General features: G+C 34.5%; 1 protein-coding gene across 1 annotated transcript in view; it reads right to left on the bottom strand.

The window, feature by feature from the left end:
* LOC115446917 overlaps positions 1–17043 on the bottom strand; it is a 48530-nt gene extending 31487 nt beyond the window's left edge. The window contains exons 1-2 of the mRNA XM_037438253.1: positions 17040–17043; positions 15237–15391 (exon numbers count right to left, since the gene is read on the bottom strand). Of these exons, the coding sequence (XP_037294150.1) occupies positions 15237–15391; positions 17040–17043 (159 nt within the window). The remainder of the gene's footprint in view (positions 1–15236; positions 15392–17039) is intronic.
* Positions 17044–19694: the final 2651 nt, after the last annotated feature.

Raw genomic sequence — 19694 nt, 5'->3', positions numbered from 1 at the left:
ATATGTTAAAAGCGTACAAAGCCTCAATAATGTCTGAAACAATGATACGCCGCAGAGCTGTCATTTTCACGGCTGCTCGCGTCTTGCAAAAGCCTTTAAAACCATTATATCAGACGCAGGGCTGGAAGAAACTGCGACGCGGTGAAAGATGATCCCTCAAATAGATGCAGAGTTAAGATAAAAGTATTTCAAACTTATGCGATTGTATTTTAAGGTATGTTATTTCGTGACGCTTTAAATAAATGTTGGTTATGTTTCTATATTTCTAGCAAATAAGCACACAATATTGCAATACATATGTCATAATATGTATTGATGCCTTAATCGTATTTTTTAATACCAGATGTATGTATGTCACCCATATAAGCAGCTAAACAAATGCAAAATTTCATATCGCCTATACATTTTGGGTAATCAACATTTTATCTCTTCACAAAAATAAAATAAAGGGCTTTTACTTTATTTCAAATAGAGATAAATCTTTCAAAGAAACTTAACGTGTTTAGGCCATTTGAAGTTTTGTTTTTGTTCAACTAATTATGTGGTTATTGTATATATTTATACAATCTATGGTCACTCTATCGTGGTTCCTAGTTCACATACTTAGTCAAGTGGGATGTTAATCGATTCGTCTTAATTGAGTGATTGTTACTTAGTGCTTAGTCTTTAATATCATAACTAATATGATTAGCAAAATAAAAATTAGTTGCATCTCCACCCTATGTATTGATGCTAATTTTGTAAAGAAACAATTTCCTTGTAAAATATAAAAAAAATATATTTATAAACATGAATACGTCAACGTCACAGCACGATCTGAGTACGTGACTCTAGAGGAACACCTCCGACTAAGCCGCAGAAGGCGCCGAAGGGCACGCATCAAATTTTTCGATGACATAATCTTGTGGATTTGTTACACGCCCTCGTGAGCCGCGCCGGGGCGTCACCAGACACGACACTAAGCTTCACGGCTTTATATACTCAATTAAAGTGGGTTTTTATATTGATATATTTTTGTAGCTTTAGGTCACAGGTTTTTGTACCTTCGTGCTAGGAATTAGTCTCGTCATAGTATGCGATGAAATACTGTACTATTTATTTATTTAGGATTGCAAACTGAGTTTACAATAATGATTTACAAATATATTACACATTCATAACAAACAAAAAATATTACAACTCTGATTATATGCAAACTACATGAACTGGGTATGCTTGTCAAGTCGCTGTCTATACCTTTAAAAACACTTGTATGCCTGATATATTAAGGTAGTGTGATTTAACATGCCTCGCTTTTACCAAAGCTCAGTTTTCAAAATCCTATGAAAACTACTTAATTATTTCAGATTATGCATGTGCGCCCAGAAACGAATGCATCTGCCACTGGTTCAAAAGGCAGTGCCATTTCAAAAATATTTTCTTTTAGAAAATACAAGATATTTTATGTTAGTACCTTAAAAAAATATTTTTTTAATATTGCAAAAACATATCTCATCTGATCGACATTTGAAATATAGGTTAGGTTTACTTTTCTTTGCTTGATTTTATATTTTCACTAGATTTCACTGAACTTAGCTTAAGTGTTCCACTCATGGCTCACAATAAGTTTCTCATACAAACGAAGAGTCGATGACGATCGATAGTATATAGTAGATACTCGTTTTTTTATATCTATAAATATGTAGCAAAGCGCTAAAATTTTGGGGAAATATTATTTAATTTCTATTTAGATTAAGAAAAACGAATAATATAGGTGAATAAGAAAACAATATTCTTATAAGTACGTGGGACGAGCTATTTTTGTTGGTTGTAAAAGGTATTTCAATGGAGTCACAGAATCTTTTGCTAAGATAACCCTTTAAGGTGAATCATGAGTATTTGTCGCCAAAAAAGATAACTAGGTAATGTGTATAATTTATTTATTTGCCTATATATTTATTTATATGTTTTACTGCGTTACGTCGGGCTTGTAGTAACGACATAACTTCTAATATTCAGCAGCCTCTCAGGTGTCTATTCGTTGCTTTTTTTTTAATATGTTAATATATCGGCACGTAGATATATTGGCTAATGTATTGGACCAGCAGCCGGTTTAAAAATTCAAATTTGGAATGCTATTTTATCAACATGATGCCATTTAATTTTTATAAAATCTGTTAGAAAAAGGATAAACAGTCTCAGGAGTCGATATTTAAAACTTCAAAAACTTCAGATTATCTACATGATAAATTCTTATAATAAAAATTCTCCGTAAACCCGTCTTTACTTTTAGCAGAAGTTGTTTATATTTCTAAGTCTTCTGTTTTCTTATATTAAAGTAGTACGTTTGAAACACAGGCGAGAACCTTCCAAGGCTCTTCTAAATATAATTTAAAGTAGTTAATACAAACACTATATGGGTTTTCTGTGCAGTTATTGTTATACTATATCACACCGTCTCGTATAAACATTTACAAAGTTCACAAGCGTATAGAAAAACTTCCCCTTAATGTAATCTGTTTCCTGCTTTCGATCGGCGCGGCTTTGCTTTTCTCTGAATCGAATTGAAAGCGGGATGAGCGCTTTTTGTTTATAGATTCTGTTTCTAAAAGAAAAAAATGTTTCATTGGCAATTTGTTCAATAAAAACTGAGATAAGGTACAACGGATTTTTTGTATGTAAGAAAACAGGAGTAGGTTAATTGCCTTGAAGATTGTTTGTCTTTTTATGCCAATTAAGATTGTATTTTTAAGGAATGATGAATTAAATGAATCTTTAACTGACTGATCTCGAGTTGTAGTATAATGTCTAGTATACATTTTCTACGACGATGGTTCTGGAGTATCTAAATTTCATCATCATTATCATCAGCCGCAGGATTCATGATCATTATCATCCAGATGACCATCATCAGAATATCCTCTACTGATAATGGGCCTCCCCTAAGATTGCCAGATCGACTTATTGTAAGCGGCCTGCATTCTGTAGTAAGTATTGGAACTAAATTAGGAATCTTTGATAATTTATATTAAAATACGAATGTGTATAAGTACATTCTGAATTTTGTTATAAAATTATTATAAGATAGCATTCATCCATATCTTGACATAGTAAATAATAGAGAAAACAAATAATAGAGACGGAGTCAACGTTTTCATATATAAAAAATAGTACGGAAATACGAAATAGTCAAAGCCATAAGTTATTTGCGATCGACATGCATGCGTTTTGTCAACATGCTTGCATATGTTTTATCAATAACAATAATGTTATTTGTTGCGTATAACTAAATCATCAATTCTGCCAAGAGTTGTTAGGAAGTCTTTACCAGTTTCATTGTCCATAAATTGGAACGCCCACGTTTTAATTCCACGACTAAAGGAATTACGTAGCTATTGTTATCGATATCGCACAAATAAATTATTGGAACAAAATATTTGTGCCAATTCTACGAGTACGCTCACTATTAAATCTCATAAAATTAGCTGAAAATGTTGACAGTTCAATATTTATGTGTATTAGTGACAATAACCGTATAAATTATGAATGTCAAACAATATAAATTCAAATTAAACGATGTAATAAATAATATAATTTAAGTCACGATTTTTATGCTAGTACTGTGGTGTGATCTATACTAATATATAAAACTGAAAAGTTTATTTGTTTATTAGAACGCGCTAATCTCAGGAACTACTAGACCGTTTTTAAAAATATTTTCACCAATACGAAGCTACATTACTCCTGAGTGTTAGTAGCTATTTATCCCAGAAAATCTTTCAGAGACGGGCGGAGCCGTGAACTAAAGCTCGTTATATAGTATACACTTTATCGGTGAACACTGGAGTTGTCATATTTAATTTATTTAAATAAGGAAGGTAACTAATATAATTTTATTCTGATTTATAAATACGGTTTAAAATATGAGAACGATAAAATTTTTGTCCCCACATACACATGAAATAAATATTAACATGAACGTTAAGTTCGACATGCCAATGACACTAAAAATATAATTAGACAGAGTTGTATGAATGCCCGAAGGGGTAAGCAGAGGCGCAATTAGTGCACTCACTTCCGCTGTGTTTATTCCGTCCCATGATGTGACAGGAGGTGAGTCTATTGCCATATCAGCGCAAACTACTGATACTGAGTACAAAAACCCAATATCCCTTTACCCGACCCGAGTATCGAACCCGAGACGTTAGCACTTATAATATATATGCAAGAGTATTTTGACAGTGTAATATCAAACCACTCATAATTTTGAATCCATATACAATACACAATGTCGAATGTCGATGTTCCAGTAAATCAATACAGTCTACTGTACTATAATACATTGTCAAAATCAACAAGTAAGGAATAGAATCTGATAAGCTTATATGTCTATCGATCGGCGCCATCTTATTGCGGATCACGTTTCCATGGCTGCGTGGTAACCATCGCTAATTGGATGACGTCGAACCTATAGTCTACGGGATCATAGTCTCCGCCAATTAACAGGTATTGACATCCTTTCCATTTTGTTATTTTCGCCGTCCACATTCCAAAAAAGGACATTGAAATGTTAATCCCGTTAAGGCAGCTTATTTGTTCGAAAGACGACGTGATTGGAGTGTCTTGTGATAGAAACCCTCGATACGTACAAAGGTTGAATAGAGTAATTATGTCAATCTTTTTGTTCGGAAGGTTAATGTTAAATGTTGCGTTTTTCTGATGTAATTGATGAAAGAGCCATCTTTATTTAGAATAGTTTCTGCATGCAGATCCACAAAAAGTCATAAATTGTTTTAATTATCTATTATTCCTGTTTTTTAATTTATTAGTGATACGATTCACTAACATTGTTTGTAATAATCAAGAGGCAAGATCAACTAAAAAGAACACTTGTGTCTCCACAGATTAAAGAATATAGAACAATCACGGATGCTAGTTATTCAATACTAACAGAAAATGAGCCATCTTGATTGCGGCAGATGTTTATAAAAACGTTGTCGCGTTTATTTACTCCTTTAGTAGCCGACATTCTTTATCACGATGACAACAGACAAAAGGCGTCGGGCGAGAAGAAAAACAAAACGAAACTACCGCTGTGCAATTTGAGCAAATACTTATTAAGAAAGAAGTGCCGTACTGGATGAAACGCGTTCAAAATAATTAAAAGATTTCCATAAATACCGCTGTGATACATAATACCAAATAAAAGAACGTTCAAAACATCATTATAGACATTTTAGTGCATTATGTTTATGATAAAATACTATGGATGGTATCCTTCCAATTGGACGATTCTCTCTTTGTCCCGAAACGTGTTTACGTTGCTAAATGTTGTGTTTGAACACAAAAAGTAGGTACCCAGTTATGGGTCACTCGTTGCCAAATAATCCGGGGAATTCGTACGTCGATATTTTCTTTTATGTTTCCATTGGAAAAACCTTTGTAGAAGCGGTCTATTGTTGACTACGTAGATTTGTACGCTGTTTTTGCTTTTCTCTCATAGGACCACTGTCTGTAGTTTTGTCTTTTTTTATTGGAATGGTCAAGTGTGTTTTGACTTTGTTATCAACAATAGCTTGTTTGGTATGTTAGCACTATGCCGGTTTCAATTATTTCTGCAAGACTATGTATAGCACACAATTATAATATGTTCTTGTGTTCTAAAAAATCTAGTTACATTTTTGTTTATTTATCTACAAGAGACCATTTAGGTATGACATTCAGAGAATATTAAATAATCCCAGTTTAAAACGTTGTAGTAATTTTTAAATGCCTTTTGTATTCTCGCGCTGCCTTTTTCTCGTTCAGAAATCAGAAAAGCTCACAATGGTAAAGTAGGTACAAACCGAGTTATAGCATACAATATTGAATTCGCAATAAATCGAGTGCTGTTTCGTAAAACAGCATTTCTGTCACAAATAAATAAATATTTTTTTATTGCCAAATGACAATTTTCTTTGTTTAACTAAGCGTCCACTTTCCACATTTCCGCGTAAAACAAAACGGGTACCCTTTCTTTTCTGGCGAACAATCGCTGGAATATAATGTGAATTTGTCGAGAAAATCCAACACCTTCGTGTATTGGATCAAGTTTGCCTTTTTGGAAAAACAACGGTGTGCGCGGGTCGGGATTACGTGTAGGCCTCTAGTCAGGCCACGTGCACTTAAATTCTGAGGGATAAACAAGGTTCGTGTTAGCTTAACTGTAAGACTATAAAGTGAATCGGACTGGAGTTACTACCATGTTAGATTGTCCTGTGTTCGGAGGCAGCGGTTTGTTTGTGGCTTTATTTATTAAGCATCATTATCATCCACAATTTATAGGGTTAGATTGTAAGGTTTAGGCTCCTCTCTTATCTCATATATTAGGTCGAGCCAATCGCATCCAGGTTCGAGCCGCGATTTTTACAATGTCGTCAACCATCTTGTGCTGGACGGCCTACGCTGCTCTTGCCTTATCTTGGCTACCATTCAGTCATCTCCTTACTCCACCTATCATCACTTCGTCTAGCTACATGGCTTGTCAACTCCATTTGGTTCCCATAGCGAATTTTCCGATGTCTCGAACTTTTTTTCGTTGTCGGATTTCACAGTTCGGTATTCGATCTTGAAATTTATTTATTAATACTTATAAGTTATTATGTTCTGGAGTTATAAAAAGATTGTTTATTACTATCTTTGTAATTTTCACATATAATGTACACTGGATTAATTATATAGTTATACTGGGAGAAACTTAATTTATTTTGAAATGCAATAAAAAAAATAAACTTGGCGAAAGAATACTGTATTCGACTGCTTCACTATAATTATACTGTTTGTACAAATAAGAATATCACAAATACACTACAATATTAAAAGTTAACTTAGACAAAAATTGGATGGACAAAATAAACGTTATCATTTCAGAAGCGGCGGTAAAACGTCATTTACGTTCGATATCCTGCTCGAAGGACCCTTTGGGTTTACTGTAGGTACCGCTATCAATCATGTAGCTATATTTAAAGGAACCTCAATCAAGGGTACTGGTTTCCTCTATTTCGCACCGCAGACATTTTGGTGACGAAGGTCTTTCTGTGTTTACCTTGGATACCTTTTAGAGTTAATTTTTGTCAACAGTATTTTATAGAACTAACATTATTTAAATAGGTGTTAATAGTAACATAGTAAAGACTTAATTAATGAAATGGCTTAACATTTCCATATATCTGTCTATCGCATAATACAACATGCTTAAAGGAATACATATAATCCATTGTGTTCATTGAACAATTTCAAACACAAACACATGTATGTTACCGAACACTACATTCAAATTGTATTATTGTTCCTATCAGAAGTTTAACCAGTACATTTAAAGCAATTTAGTAAAATTACACAACTCCATCGGACTTCGGGGACACATTCTATCAAGTTTCAGCACTCGCTCCAGCGGGAATCGTCATAAAGTCCGAATTCGCAGGCACTTAAATAGTAGTTCCAACTGTACGGTTACTAATTGTAGCCCGCATTAGGGGCCTAACCGTCCGTATCAGAGTCTTCGAACATGACCACAACCGTTGGTGGGATTACCTGGAGTGGTTTGGCAACCTTCCAACCGTGTCGGCAGGACACTTTATAAATCGTCCTGTTATATGTGCCACTGAATCTATCTGGGTTCTGTGTTTCCAATCTTGCGATGGTGTTGAGTTTGTGTTAAGTATTGTCAATCTATCTTTTTAAAAGATTGTGAATGTTGTATAGAAGTAATTCGTGATGTAAAAGCGTTTTATTTTGGAGGTTTTTGAACAGTCTAGCTTTAAAACTTATGACGTATTTGTTATGTTTCAGTTTTGTAGGAAGAACTTAAAAAAAAACATGTTAGGTAATAATTGGATATTAATACACAAACGTATTGTACAATTTAAATACCTATATCAAAATTTTTTTTTGTAGGTACAAACAATGCAACGAAACTTGATTACAGTCAATGAACTAAGTTAGTTCACATTAACATTATCAACACAATCCTATTAAACAAACTGGAGTACATGTTATGGCGAACACACATCACACTAAGACGAGGTTAAATAAGAAATATGTAATGTGGCATTATGTATGAGGCTTATCAGAGACTGGCAGCCGCCCAACACCGGTCCAGCCCGCGCCGGCTTTGCGCCCGACCGCGGCTCAACCGAGCCTCACTTAATGCCCTAAGGTACGCGTACATGCCAGTTGCCACCTACGAAATAATGTTCACGTTAAACAATAAAATGGTATTAAGCACTTGCGAGCGATTTCACTTTATATTGTGTGAATAAGAAGATAATGTGGGTATCTTTTGATATTAATTAGGGTCTATGCGAATAATTATATTCGTTATATTTGCTGTAATTTCAGGTCTGTTAATTGTTATAAAGTAACTGTGTAGGCTAATTACGTTAAAATTAGAGTATGGGCATTTATATTGTTTATACAGCATATTATTATGTATACAATACAATAACAAACAAAATACAGTAAATAAATATCCATTAAAAAGTTATAAGCACCGCACGGCACAGAATACACGGCATACGTGCGAGTTAATTAAAACAACACCTTGACGGCACCCACGCAAATGAAACTTGTTTGCTACTTTTATCTCGCCCGTGACAATTTTAATGTGATATTGTTGAAATTAAATTTATGTAAAACGTCACAAATCACACCGTCATACATTAATGGAAATCTCTTTGGAAATTATTATTCGGCGCGGCGGCGAGCGGGGCATCGCACAAACAACGACGATTTTCAAATACATCGTATACAATAAAGTTGTAAGAAGTTAAATAGCATTACGCATTCCCAGCGCGTTTGGGGCTTTCAGTTTTCAAGTCACGGATCGTTAAATGAAATAAGAATCCGTCATAATTTCGTTTCGATAAAATTGGAATTATCAGATATTTCAAAAGATGGAGGGTATAATAGCCGATGTCCCGTGGGACACTAATTAAATTGGACGCATTCCCGGGTCATCGGGCGGCCGTGATGTGTAAATCAGTGTACGTGGAGCGCGGTGCCACCCGTGCCGCCGCGGCCCGCCTCGGTACATCAGTTACGTGAAAAATAACATAATTATGTGAGGGGTGTACATGTGCGTATCCAATTTTGCAACGCCGCGACGAATAAAGAATATTTATTATTTGTTTACACTTGAATTTTTAAGTTAGGTATAAAACAACGGGCAAGAACATTTTCTTATGACATTTTTTAGTCCAATTAGACAATGAAAACTAATTATATAAACTGTATATCGACGGTTGAAAAGCTAATTGACTTAGCGACATTTTTTTGGGACACTAGGTTTCATACCTATTTAAAATCAGAACTGTTTTCTATGTTTTTTCAACCTAGTTAAAATTTTTCGAAAAAATTGTCGCTTAAGTCAGTTAGCTTTTCAACCGTGATGTGATTTTAACTAATAGAACATAAGTACATAGAGATTTGTTCTATAGTTCAATGCTAATGTATTGTATACGAGTATTAAATGGTAATTAACTCGGCAACCCAGCGAGCTATAGACATCGTTGAGCTTCCCCTGGTAATGAACAGACATTGTAAGATTTCCATGCCGATTCAGCCGTCGCAGCGCTTCTTTTGATACACGAATAAAGCATTTGTGTGGCCCGATTTTGAATCTGACGACTCGTTCCGAAATCAGAAAGGAACGAAAACATCGGAGTCGTACGGATCTTCGTAATTGCTTGATTAATTATTAGCAAGGGAGTCTAGATGGGGTTAAAACGAGACGAGGGTCGGCCCAAAGATCTACGACGAGCGACATCAATAAGCTTTAATTGGTAACGACCATCAGAGCTATTAGGTCGGCCCGCCCAATTAGCGGTATCAGTTCAAATCTCAACCGAGGCTGGACGCCCTAACAAGTTCAGAAATTGAGTTAGGTCACATAAAACCTCTAAAATGAAGGAACTGCGGTATGGGTTTCATGTTCGCTGGAGTCATATTCAAAGTGAACAGTTTCGCTTTGAACGTTCTTGCTTTGAAAATTTCGATTATTAAATATTTCCTTCCGTCGTTAATTGAATTGCTTTTTATACGTCTTTTAGATTTATAACCATTCATTTGCATATTAGATTAGAACGTATGTATCCTATGTGAGTAAACACGGATTGGAAGCGATCATGCTTAGGGTCTAATATGTCGGATTTCTCTTCTGCTATGTCGGTAGGTGCATAGCTGTCGCAAAAAATGCAATTGTTAGCAGAAGCATAATATACTACTTAGTCGTAGTTACTCGCATCACCGTAGAAGTTTCACACGCGTGGAAAGTTTTAAAAGATTCTCATACTATAATTAAATGAAGTACGAGTTGAGCGTGAACATGATATAATATGAGCTATACCTACCTATATCTAAGGTTATATATTGAAAAGTTCGACGTAGTTATATATAGTAATTATGTATTTTGTTAAATGTTAACAAACGAATTAGAACACCTCGAACTGGCCAATCACTTGGAAATAACTACTAATAATACACGCAGATAATATTAAACACTAGATAAACTCTAATTTACGAGTAAAATACGTAGTTTGGGAACAATAACTTCTAATGTAATAGTAGCTTCATCGGAAGAATTTCTTAGAAATACATTAAAATCAATTAAGCAATATAAAAGGATGTCTCCGATTTACAATTTTACGTAATCTTCGGAGGTACATACCAGGAATGATTAACGAGGATCGAGGAAGGGAGCGGAGACCGTCGCACGCCCCTACTCCGCGGTCATGAATAAATACAGAGATAACAGTTTCTTTGTTGATATTCGTCTGACCTATAAACACATTTCCGATCTCAGCAGTCGGGGATGTCGATCCCATTTATTTTATGGATATGTAGCGTTACGACTTATTTTTGGACTGGATGTTTGTGCAAATGGTGTGTTTGTTAGTATTTTGTATGTTATACGATTTTATTGAGTACTATTTTTAATACTTACCCCCTTATTCATAAACGTTTTTTATCTAAGGACGAAGTAAAGCTGTGATAACAAGCTTGTTTCTTAGTGCCCAACGGCACTGAGAAACAGTTAGAGTTTAAAGTTAGAATTATGTTTTGCATAATGATCTCTAATGTTTATACGAATGTTAGACATTAAAATAAAATTATTTTACGGAATTTATCGCGGTTTTTATATTAATTTTCTCCCGATGTTTCGAAGACTTTGCAGCCGTCGTGGTCACGAGGCGGACTGAAATATTAATTATTCTTTACACTACGTTCGTTATTTTTAGCAAAGTAATATGAATATTTAAGGATTATTTGGAATAAATTATTAGGTTCTAATGTAGAACAAATTAATCGAATATAATTATAATATGTTACAATTTTGTTTGAAAAAGCAGAATTGTGACAAATAAGTTTATTGATTTAATTTATAGAAATATAAGGTTAATTCATCATCTTATAATTCGCTATTCAACATTTAATTACTCTTAAACACTCCTTAATCGGTTAAACGCTTTAAAGGTTTCTAATCGGACCTCTTCACACTAATTACTTTAAGCCTATATGTTAGCTCACTCGAATCTGAGATCTCTGTGGCTTCCGAGCAGTTTACAGTATATAAGTAACTGTAAACAGGTCTATATAACTAACATTATATACTATGTATAAACGAGAATAATTAACTAATTACATATTACTATCGCGTGTTTTCGTTGTGAGTAATTTTAGATGTTCTGAGATTTATTAAGTGCTATTTACATAAATGTATAATTAATAGTCGGTTGCAATAGTAATTAGTGTAAGTATTTCCTTTTTAATTTCAAGTTTTTATTCTTGGATTCAAAGGTAATAAAAAAATTATAATAGACTTATATTTATCATTCACGAGTGCGCTTCATATCAATGGGAAAAATACTAAAATGAGTTTAGTAGTACCTGAGAATAGCGTGCTGAAACAAATAAACAAACAAACTCTTCAGCTTTATATATTAGTATAGATAACTTCACTCTTGACGGTACCACCGCATTGACTATTTTTATAGGCAAACAACAAACAACAGTGCGAATACCAATTGCTGTGTGTCACTTTGATATTTGAACATACATTCAGGCTTTAATCAGACGAGTGACATGCTGACGTTATTAGGTACAAAATAACACAAAGACATTTTTAATAACAAGACATTACCGATTGTATACATCTGTATTCGGAATTTATTCTCTCGCGTGGTTGCGTGACCCGATAGAAAAAAGATAGCGGAAATGAAACACTCACAACCTTTTAGTGTTTGCGTTACGTTCTTCGGGTAGTTACGACTCCCTGCAGATACATTTCTGCACGTTATTGGCCGGATGTGAAATGTGAAAGTATTTTTTGTTTTGTTCAAAATAGGCCGGAAACGTGCAATATCGTCTGGTGATTAGGTTAAGTTGTGTCAGTGCGAACGGTTGTATAACATTGGATATTGAGCCTTGGGGTTAGGGATAAATGGTTTATGGATATAAAATTAGTGATGGTAATGATTAATATCATCTTTACATGTGTTTACGATTTTATCGCGTAAGTATGGGGTATGTTTATTAATTCTTACCTACTTAGACGTTGTGTATAGACTAAAATCATCTTCGTCATGAACAAATAAATCACGATTTCCTTAATATCTAATAATATTTTTAGATATTATGATGATTCCGTACCACGCATGTAAACAAAGATTTCAAAGCGTAGTTTTGTGATTAGTTTCGTGCGTCGTAAGTGCCAATTAAGGCTGTTTACAAAAGCCTCCATCGGTAAATATTTACCGGCTTGTTATCTAACTGCGTGCAAACGATCCGTTCCTTTTAATAAAATACACTGGAATTTCTTCAACGTAAACGAAAAAATATTTATTGAACGAATATCTCATTATGTAAATATAGATTGCTTTGTACTGTTTGATAGTTGAGTGAAATATTGCAAATTTTATTTATACGCGGATTCTTGTTAGCAAAAATTTAATAATTGATCAAACGTTGGAGAAAATATTTGTCTATGTGAAAGACGTTCGCCGTCTTTGTAGTTTCGAGATGTTCAATAAAAAAACAATAACTTTAGTGGTTTGTTTTTGTTGTAGCATAAACTTGCCTTGTAAGTATCCCGGAATATAGCATTTTTTGACACATACACGCATTTATCCTCGAAGGGGTATGCAGAGGCGTAACGAAAGCACCCAATTTTCGCCAAGTTTGTTCCATGTTGTTGGGTGAGACTATTGCCATATCGGGCATAAATTCCAGACTCCCAGCTGATACTCAACGGAAAAACCCAAATGTGACTTTCAGTAACCCGGGATTTGAACCCAGGCCCTCAGAGCGCTGCCGTACCACGCCACCGAGGCAGTATCTTTTGAGTACATATAAGAAATCTTCCATAAGTTTGAGTAATTAATCATTTAATAGCTATTCAAAGCTAAGATAATGTTGAAATTGTAATTCCTGTCACATATTTCTATTTTTTTATCCTTATTCAAACAAGCAGTGTGACAGTACGTATCGTTAAAAGACAAATAGGTCGATATTCATGGCCCATCGCGCGTTATGAAGCGGAAACTAACAGAAACTCGCGCATCCAATGTGCCATGGTTACGTCAATGACATGTCTTGTACTCCTCTTGGGAAGGCAATATATCTTTACCAAATAATATTGTCAATTATTGAGCAACTGGATACAATGTTATAATCAAATATTAGCGTAAAAGATTTTCCCTTCATCAATACATTTAAGTCTGTTGGAGAAGTATCCATAATTTTTAAAAATGTCACATAAAAATTATTCTTTGTAAGTGAAATGAAAGCCTGATTAATGATTGTTACTAACTTAAAAACATCTACCTCTAATTAAAATAAATTTGCAATGAATACCCGTTTTCATCACTATCATGTCAATAATTGTTACGTTTACCCTAAATATTTAGGAACGTGAAGTTTGAACGCATTGATCATTTCTCTGATGTTGATGGTAACGGCGGTGGTCACTGACCATCAGGTGGTCCAGCTGCTCTTTTACTATAAAATGAGCAAAAATACAACAATTTGTGCCATTCTATAATTGAAATAAAAATATTGTGATACTTATTGTATTAGTCTAATAATAAAAACATGAATGAATAAAAAATATTTTCAAATGATTCGAATCAGCCATTATATTAGAAACGCAAGTCATATTAACACCTAATGAATTCTTTCCTCAAAAATAGTTAAGTGCTCATTGTTTCCACAAGTACTTTTTCCACTATAATGTACTTAATTAAGGCTCGTATACATTGAACACAGCCGCCTCTGGTTTGCGATCGGCTTTAATTAATACCTATTAACCTTATTATGTCCTCATCTTTTTATTATGACAACTAAAAACTATCCTATTTAGAGAATGTTAGAAAATTGCGATTTTCATTTTGTTGTAAAATATTCTCAATATTTTTTGTGAAAAGGAATTTCGATTAGTCAAAATTCGTGTATTTAACTGTTTTAAGTGTTTGAGATTTTAAGCAATGACAAGAAGTCTTAGAATATGCTATTGTTATTCCCATTTACGGAGTTTCTAATGTAATGTTCGAATGCGACTTTGTACACTATATAAGTGATTTCCACTGAATACTTCCCTTTAACAAAGCCACGATGCACAAAGCTTCTTAAATATATTGATTTTATTTTAAGACCTTTGTTAATGGTCGGTACCGGAGGCTACATAGTCAGCTTAGTATACCTTTTTAAATTAGATTCCCTGGAATAGTGGTGGGTCTCTCTTGTTGTTTTTGTCTCGGAATAATGAGCAGCTCAGTGGTAGATAGAGAATGTAATTCAAAAGTAACTTGACAAATTCGAAATTTTGAACTGCTTGTACATTTATTTGAATCAAAATAATATTCATTTTGCTTTAGCTAAAATAAAGTAAACCCTTTAAATTTTATTTTGGTGTAAAAAAACGATTACTGAGAAGTATTCAAAAGTTTCAAGACGATTTGTTTATTTATTTTTGTGGTTGACTGTAAATTAATTCCTACGTTTCATTAAATTTACAATTAAAGCGAGATGGATTAGGTCTCAATAACTAGTAACTACACTGACTAGTCTCCTTCAAACCAAAACATAAAAGTGCTGGTACACTGTGCCTTGACAGCAGACATAGAAGTCACGGTACATATTCAGCCGGGCCCATGCATACAAGAGATTTAACACACTTCAAGTTATGTAGCTGTCATAAAGAACTCAGCAATAGGTGCACTTACTTGACACTGCTGCGGGCCTTGTCGGTTGGGCGAGGCTGGTTTGGGACGGACCTTCTTTGCTGAGAGGAGCGGCTTCGGATCCAGACCTGTGACGGCTACCGACACGGTTGTTATGCCACCGCGCATGCCACTCGACGATGATGATGTCGTACAATCTAGAACAAGATATACAGGATCAGATTGAAATTTCGTTTCTAAACTATACTAAATAATTATCTTTTTATACACTTATAATAAGTTACGCGGACCGTAGATGTAAAATAAAAAGTGTAAGTTTTGAATAAATTAAATATCAATAAAAAGTATTTTTCATTTTACATATCCTAATGCCATTATTTAGATGATGTACATGAACTCTCTTAGAATAGTCTATATGGGCTTTTATTACACTTTCAGTCTGATATACACTCTTACACCATATTTGCACTAATCTACAATGTTATAAAAAAATCAGAAAGTAAAACCGGGATTTTTGGTGAAAACTTTCGTTATTTATGTTTTTTTTGCACAATGTTAGCAAAGGTAAAGACGAGTAAGTGGTTTCACTTATTATTGTTAAAATGATACTGTAAGCTATGTTAGAAATTCTATCACACGACGCAAGTAGTAGTATACCTTCCAAGAATAATCCAAATAATGATATATTACTTATAATAGAAAAATGCAAATAGTTTCTTATGTTAACAAGGAACTATTGTTATAAGTAATAAGATATCTCATTGCCCTACCGTATAACGTTCATTAAATTACCAAAATAAGACTATCTATATCAAAGTGACCGTGATTTGTGCGATGAAGAGATCGGCTCGCCACCTATCACTTCTACGGAAATAGATGGTGCAGATATCCACAGATATTTATCCTCGTCCACCCTTCGGGACAAACAAATGTAAACTAACTGTATATTCATTAGTCACGGTTCTCGGTCCTTGCTTATTTTCCTTTTTCTATGCAAATGTTCTCCAACACGGGAAATATAAATAGGCACCTATTGCAGATGTGATAAAGGAAATATTATTTTATCAAAGAAATGAATTAAAGCCTACACGGACATAGAGATAATGGATGTAAAATAAAAAATGAATGAAATGTCTTCTCTTATTCCCTTTGTGGCCCTTTTGAGCAGCGAAGGTACTTTGAGAAGTAAAAATGAAGACCAAACTTTGAAATTGCTCTTCTTTTAGAACGTTTAACATAATGCGTCATGTTACGAGATTGAGTGATATATTTTTGTTTTATGTTGGCAACTCACCACTATTTTAACTTGTACTATATATTGTAGTACATGTTACACAATATTAATGTATTTAGCAGATAAATGTCTCGAAAAGGGGAGTTACAAAGCCCTTAACTATTTTGCAACAGTAGATATTGTTCCATTAAGTTAATTAACTTCCTTCAGAGCAGACAAGTAATCATTTGACCTAGATCGTTTTGTATGTATCAGCGCTATTGGAGCATTATTTCAACAGCCCTTAATTTTCGGCGTCCGATATTAATTTAGAACGAACCAAATGCAAACAAGGCGGTAGGTCGGAATCGTGCGCCAAGCGAAATTCAAAGTTATTCCACCTTTTTCGACGAGCCGGGAAAAACTGTTGAATTAGGCGAAAGCAAAGATTGTTTGGGCAAAGGATCAATTTTGTGAAACTCAAAATTTAAGTTGTTCCGGAACAATCTAATTTCGCTGAATTTTTCGTTTTTATCGTTTTAGTGCGAGATCGTGATTTAATCCTGGGGCAATTTTTCAATTTACATGACGTTGTACAAGAGGTGAAAATATTAGAAGCTGTTTGATTATACCCATATTGTTCAAGCAATAGCTTTATTTCTATTGATATATTAGGAATATTCAAGAAACTTTAGCTAAATAGAGACTTTATTACTATTAACTTGTTAACTGATGAATTACAACTGCCCTCTTTAAATGGAGGGTGCCTATTATACCCCAGCATTAGCTTTAATTCGTTTACCTTCACCTCTACATACACCTAGTACTTTAATTGTACCTACGTTATTTTCTCAAATACCCTAAAATATACCAATAGAAATAGAGTATGCTGTAAATATGATGTTTTTGTCATTTTTCTGGAAACTGTTACTCAGTGAACAGGTTTAATTATTGAAATTTTCTATCAACATTAATCAGTGTCCAACAATAATCCATTGTTTTCGCTACAAATTCGCCGGAAAAAGTTAAGCCACTAAAACAAACGTAATTTGATTTCAAAAACCATTTCAAATATTGATGTATTTTTAACTATTGAAGCTTGTGATGGAATTGTGAATAATTGATGTATATATCGAATATTTTAGAACATGTATTGCTTTTTTACGGCCCGTCGAATAACAACAGATTACTTCACCGTATTACAACTCGATTTAACTTTCAATTTAATTAATTGATCGTCAAAGATTACAAGGGCTTGGAGAGACCTAACGCGTCCACACAATAGGCCTCACATCCTGTGCCGAGACTATCCATTGAATCGTTCTTCAGTGACCGAAGGCGCGCCAAGATCGGTAGATACACGCATACAATGACCGAATCGGTACCGGCCGAACCTAACAAGGGATAAGTCGGTCCCGTTCATAGAGATCTGTATTGATTCGGAGGCTTTCGGCCTTGATGGGATGTTCTTTGTCACGCGGCGGACGCCATTAGTTTGTTTATGTTTGCGAAGACCGCGTATCCGTCTCAGCTGACTGATGCCCACTAATGGTACGAAAGAAAAATGACGCTCGATATTTCGAGGAAACCGCGCAAAGATACATAAGTAACAAAGTGGCCGCTTTTGAGCGATCCGTGTGATGAATAGGTAATGTTGTGAAGGAAAAAGATGTTGCGGCCCGACTCAAAGTAAGTTTGCTCACCCGATTTAATTGAGTTAGCCTTTATGCCTACAGAATTGTGTCTGAGTAATAATTCTTTAGTATTTTCTGTTTGTTCCAGGCACTGAACTTGGATATTAAAGAAAAGTTTTCATTACGCTGTTTATTTTATTTCACTCTCTTAATATCTGACGGTATGGTCCAGGATACTTATTAAAATAAATGTAATTTTTTAATAAATTTAATTACGGGTATATAAACATTTGCACAGTTTCAGATACTCGGAAAAGTTATTAGTTATTGTAATATTGAACGAGATAATAATATTGATTTCGTGGAAATGTGACGGCACTTTTGAGGTTTTCCAAACTAGCTTAAAAATTAATTCCAAAAATAAGGTATTTTTCTAGTGGATTTTAGAGATGCCATGTGTGACGTCAGAGTGGACGTAGAGAGACATGTTAAGGATCCTTAATACCTTATTACGTTTATTTACTCTAGGTTCTTTTAAGAACAATTTAAAGTAAAATGTTTAAAGGTCATCGTACTTTTGTTTTAGCATCGAGCGGAGCGTAGTGTTTAAGCGTGCGCTTGATAGCCGTCAGCAGGCTGGCAAGCGAAATAGGTTCGGGTAACGCCTCCCTTGAAACTTGTATTAAGCTTTATTGTGCGCCCAGTAATACCCATATTATGTAAATCAACTAACTTTAGCTTTCAGGTGCCATAATATGTACATTAATTACAATTTAAAACTTACGACACTTGCACACTGAGGCTAGTCGTTTTAATGCTTCAAAATTATGAGTTTGGTGATTTAGCACACACTTGGGATGTAAGGTCTCTAATTGTATTTTATGTTTTATTTTTATATGAATGAGTGGTGTTTTTAACAAAAAGGCAGCCGATAATCGTAGAACCTTAACAATGAAAGTCTGTTTGTATTTTCTTGGTCCTTGAAAGGATAATCTTTTAAAACGGAATTTGTAGCGAGCAGTTATTTTTAGAGAAATTATGTTTCACTATGGCAATCATTTATGAAAATTAATTGAGCATTTATAGTGTTGAAATTTGTTGATTTTTAGCTCAATCTTTAAAAAAAAAAGACCTTATTAGGACAGCGTGGGTGCCTAAGCACAGAATATTGGAAGTAGCTCCTTGTGTTCTTTAGGTCGGAGGCCTAAACCCTTTCAGAAGTAGAGAAGGCTTGCAGATATAGTGCCTTGTATAATGTATATTCTGGAGTGGTGACCAGGAACCGGGAAACTTAGTGTTGGGCATCCACCCCATACGATGGGCAGACGATAGATAAAGATCTCAGGTACTACCTGGACCCTTTCTACCAGGTTGGTCTGGAAAGATTTACTTTAGCGGAGTACCAACTTATGTATGCCTTTGTTGAGCAATGCACTTCGAAAACCTGATGATGATAAATATAGCATGCACACTGCCCGTATTTATCAACAAAACGTTAAACAGTCCATCCGTTTAATCTCGAATGTATGTTTATCTACATTGTTAGTTTCCTTTTCGCTTATTTTATGAGGTTGTTAAAGTTGTATGAGTTAATAAGAGCACTCTCTGCAGACTTGCCGTTTAGAGCTCGGATGATTCCCCGGAGGCAGTTAT

Source organism: Manduca sexta, chromosome 13 (genome assembly GCF_014839805.1).
Source record: "Manduca sexta isolate Smith_Timp_Sample1 chromosome 13, JHU_Msex_v1.0, whole genome shotgun sequence".
Lineage (NCBI taxonomy): Eukaryota > Metazoa > Arthropoda > Insecta > Lepidoptera > Sphingidae > Manduca > Manduca sexta.
Note: the sequence above shows the minus strand (reverse complement) of the source record. Positions and strands in the feature narration are given on the sequence as shown.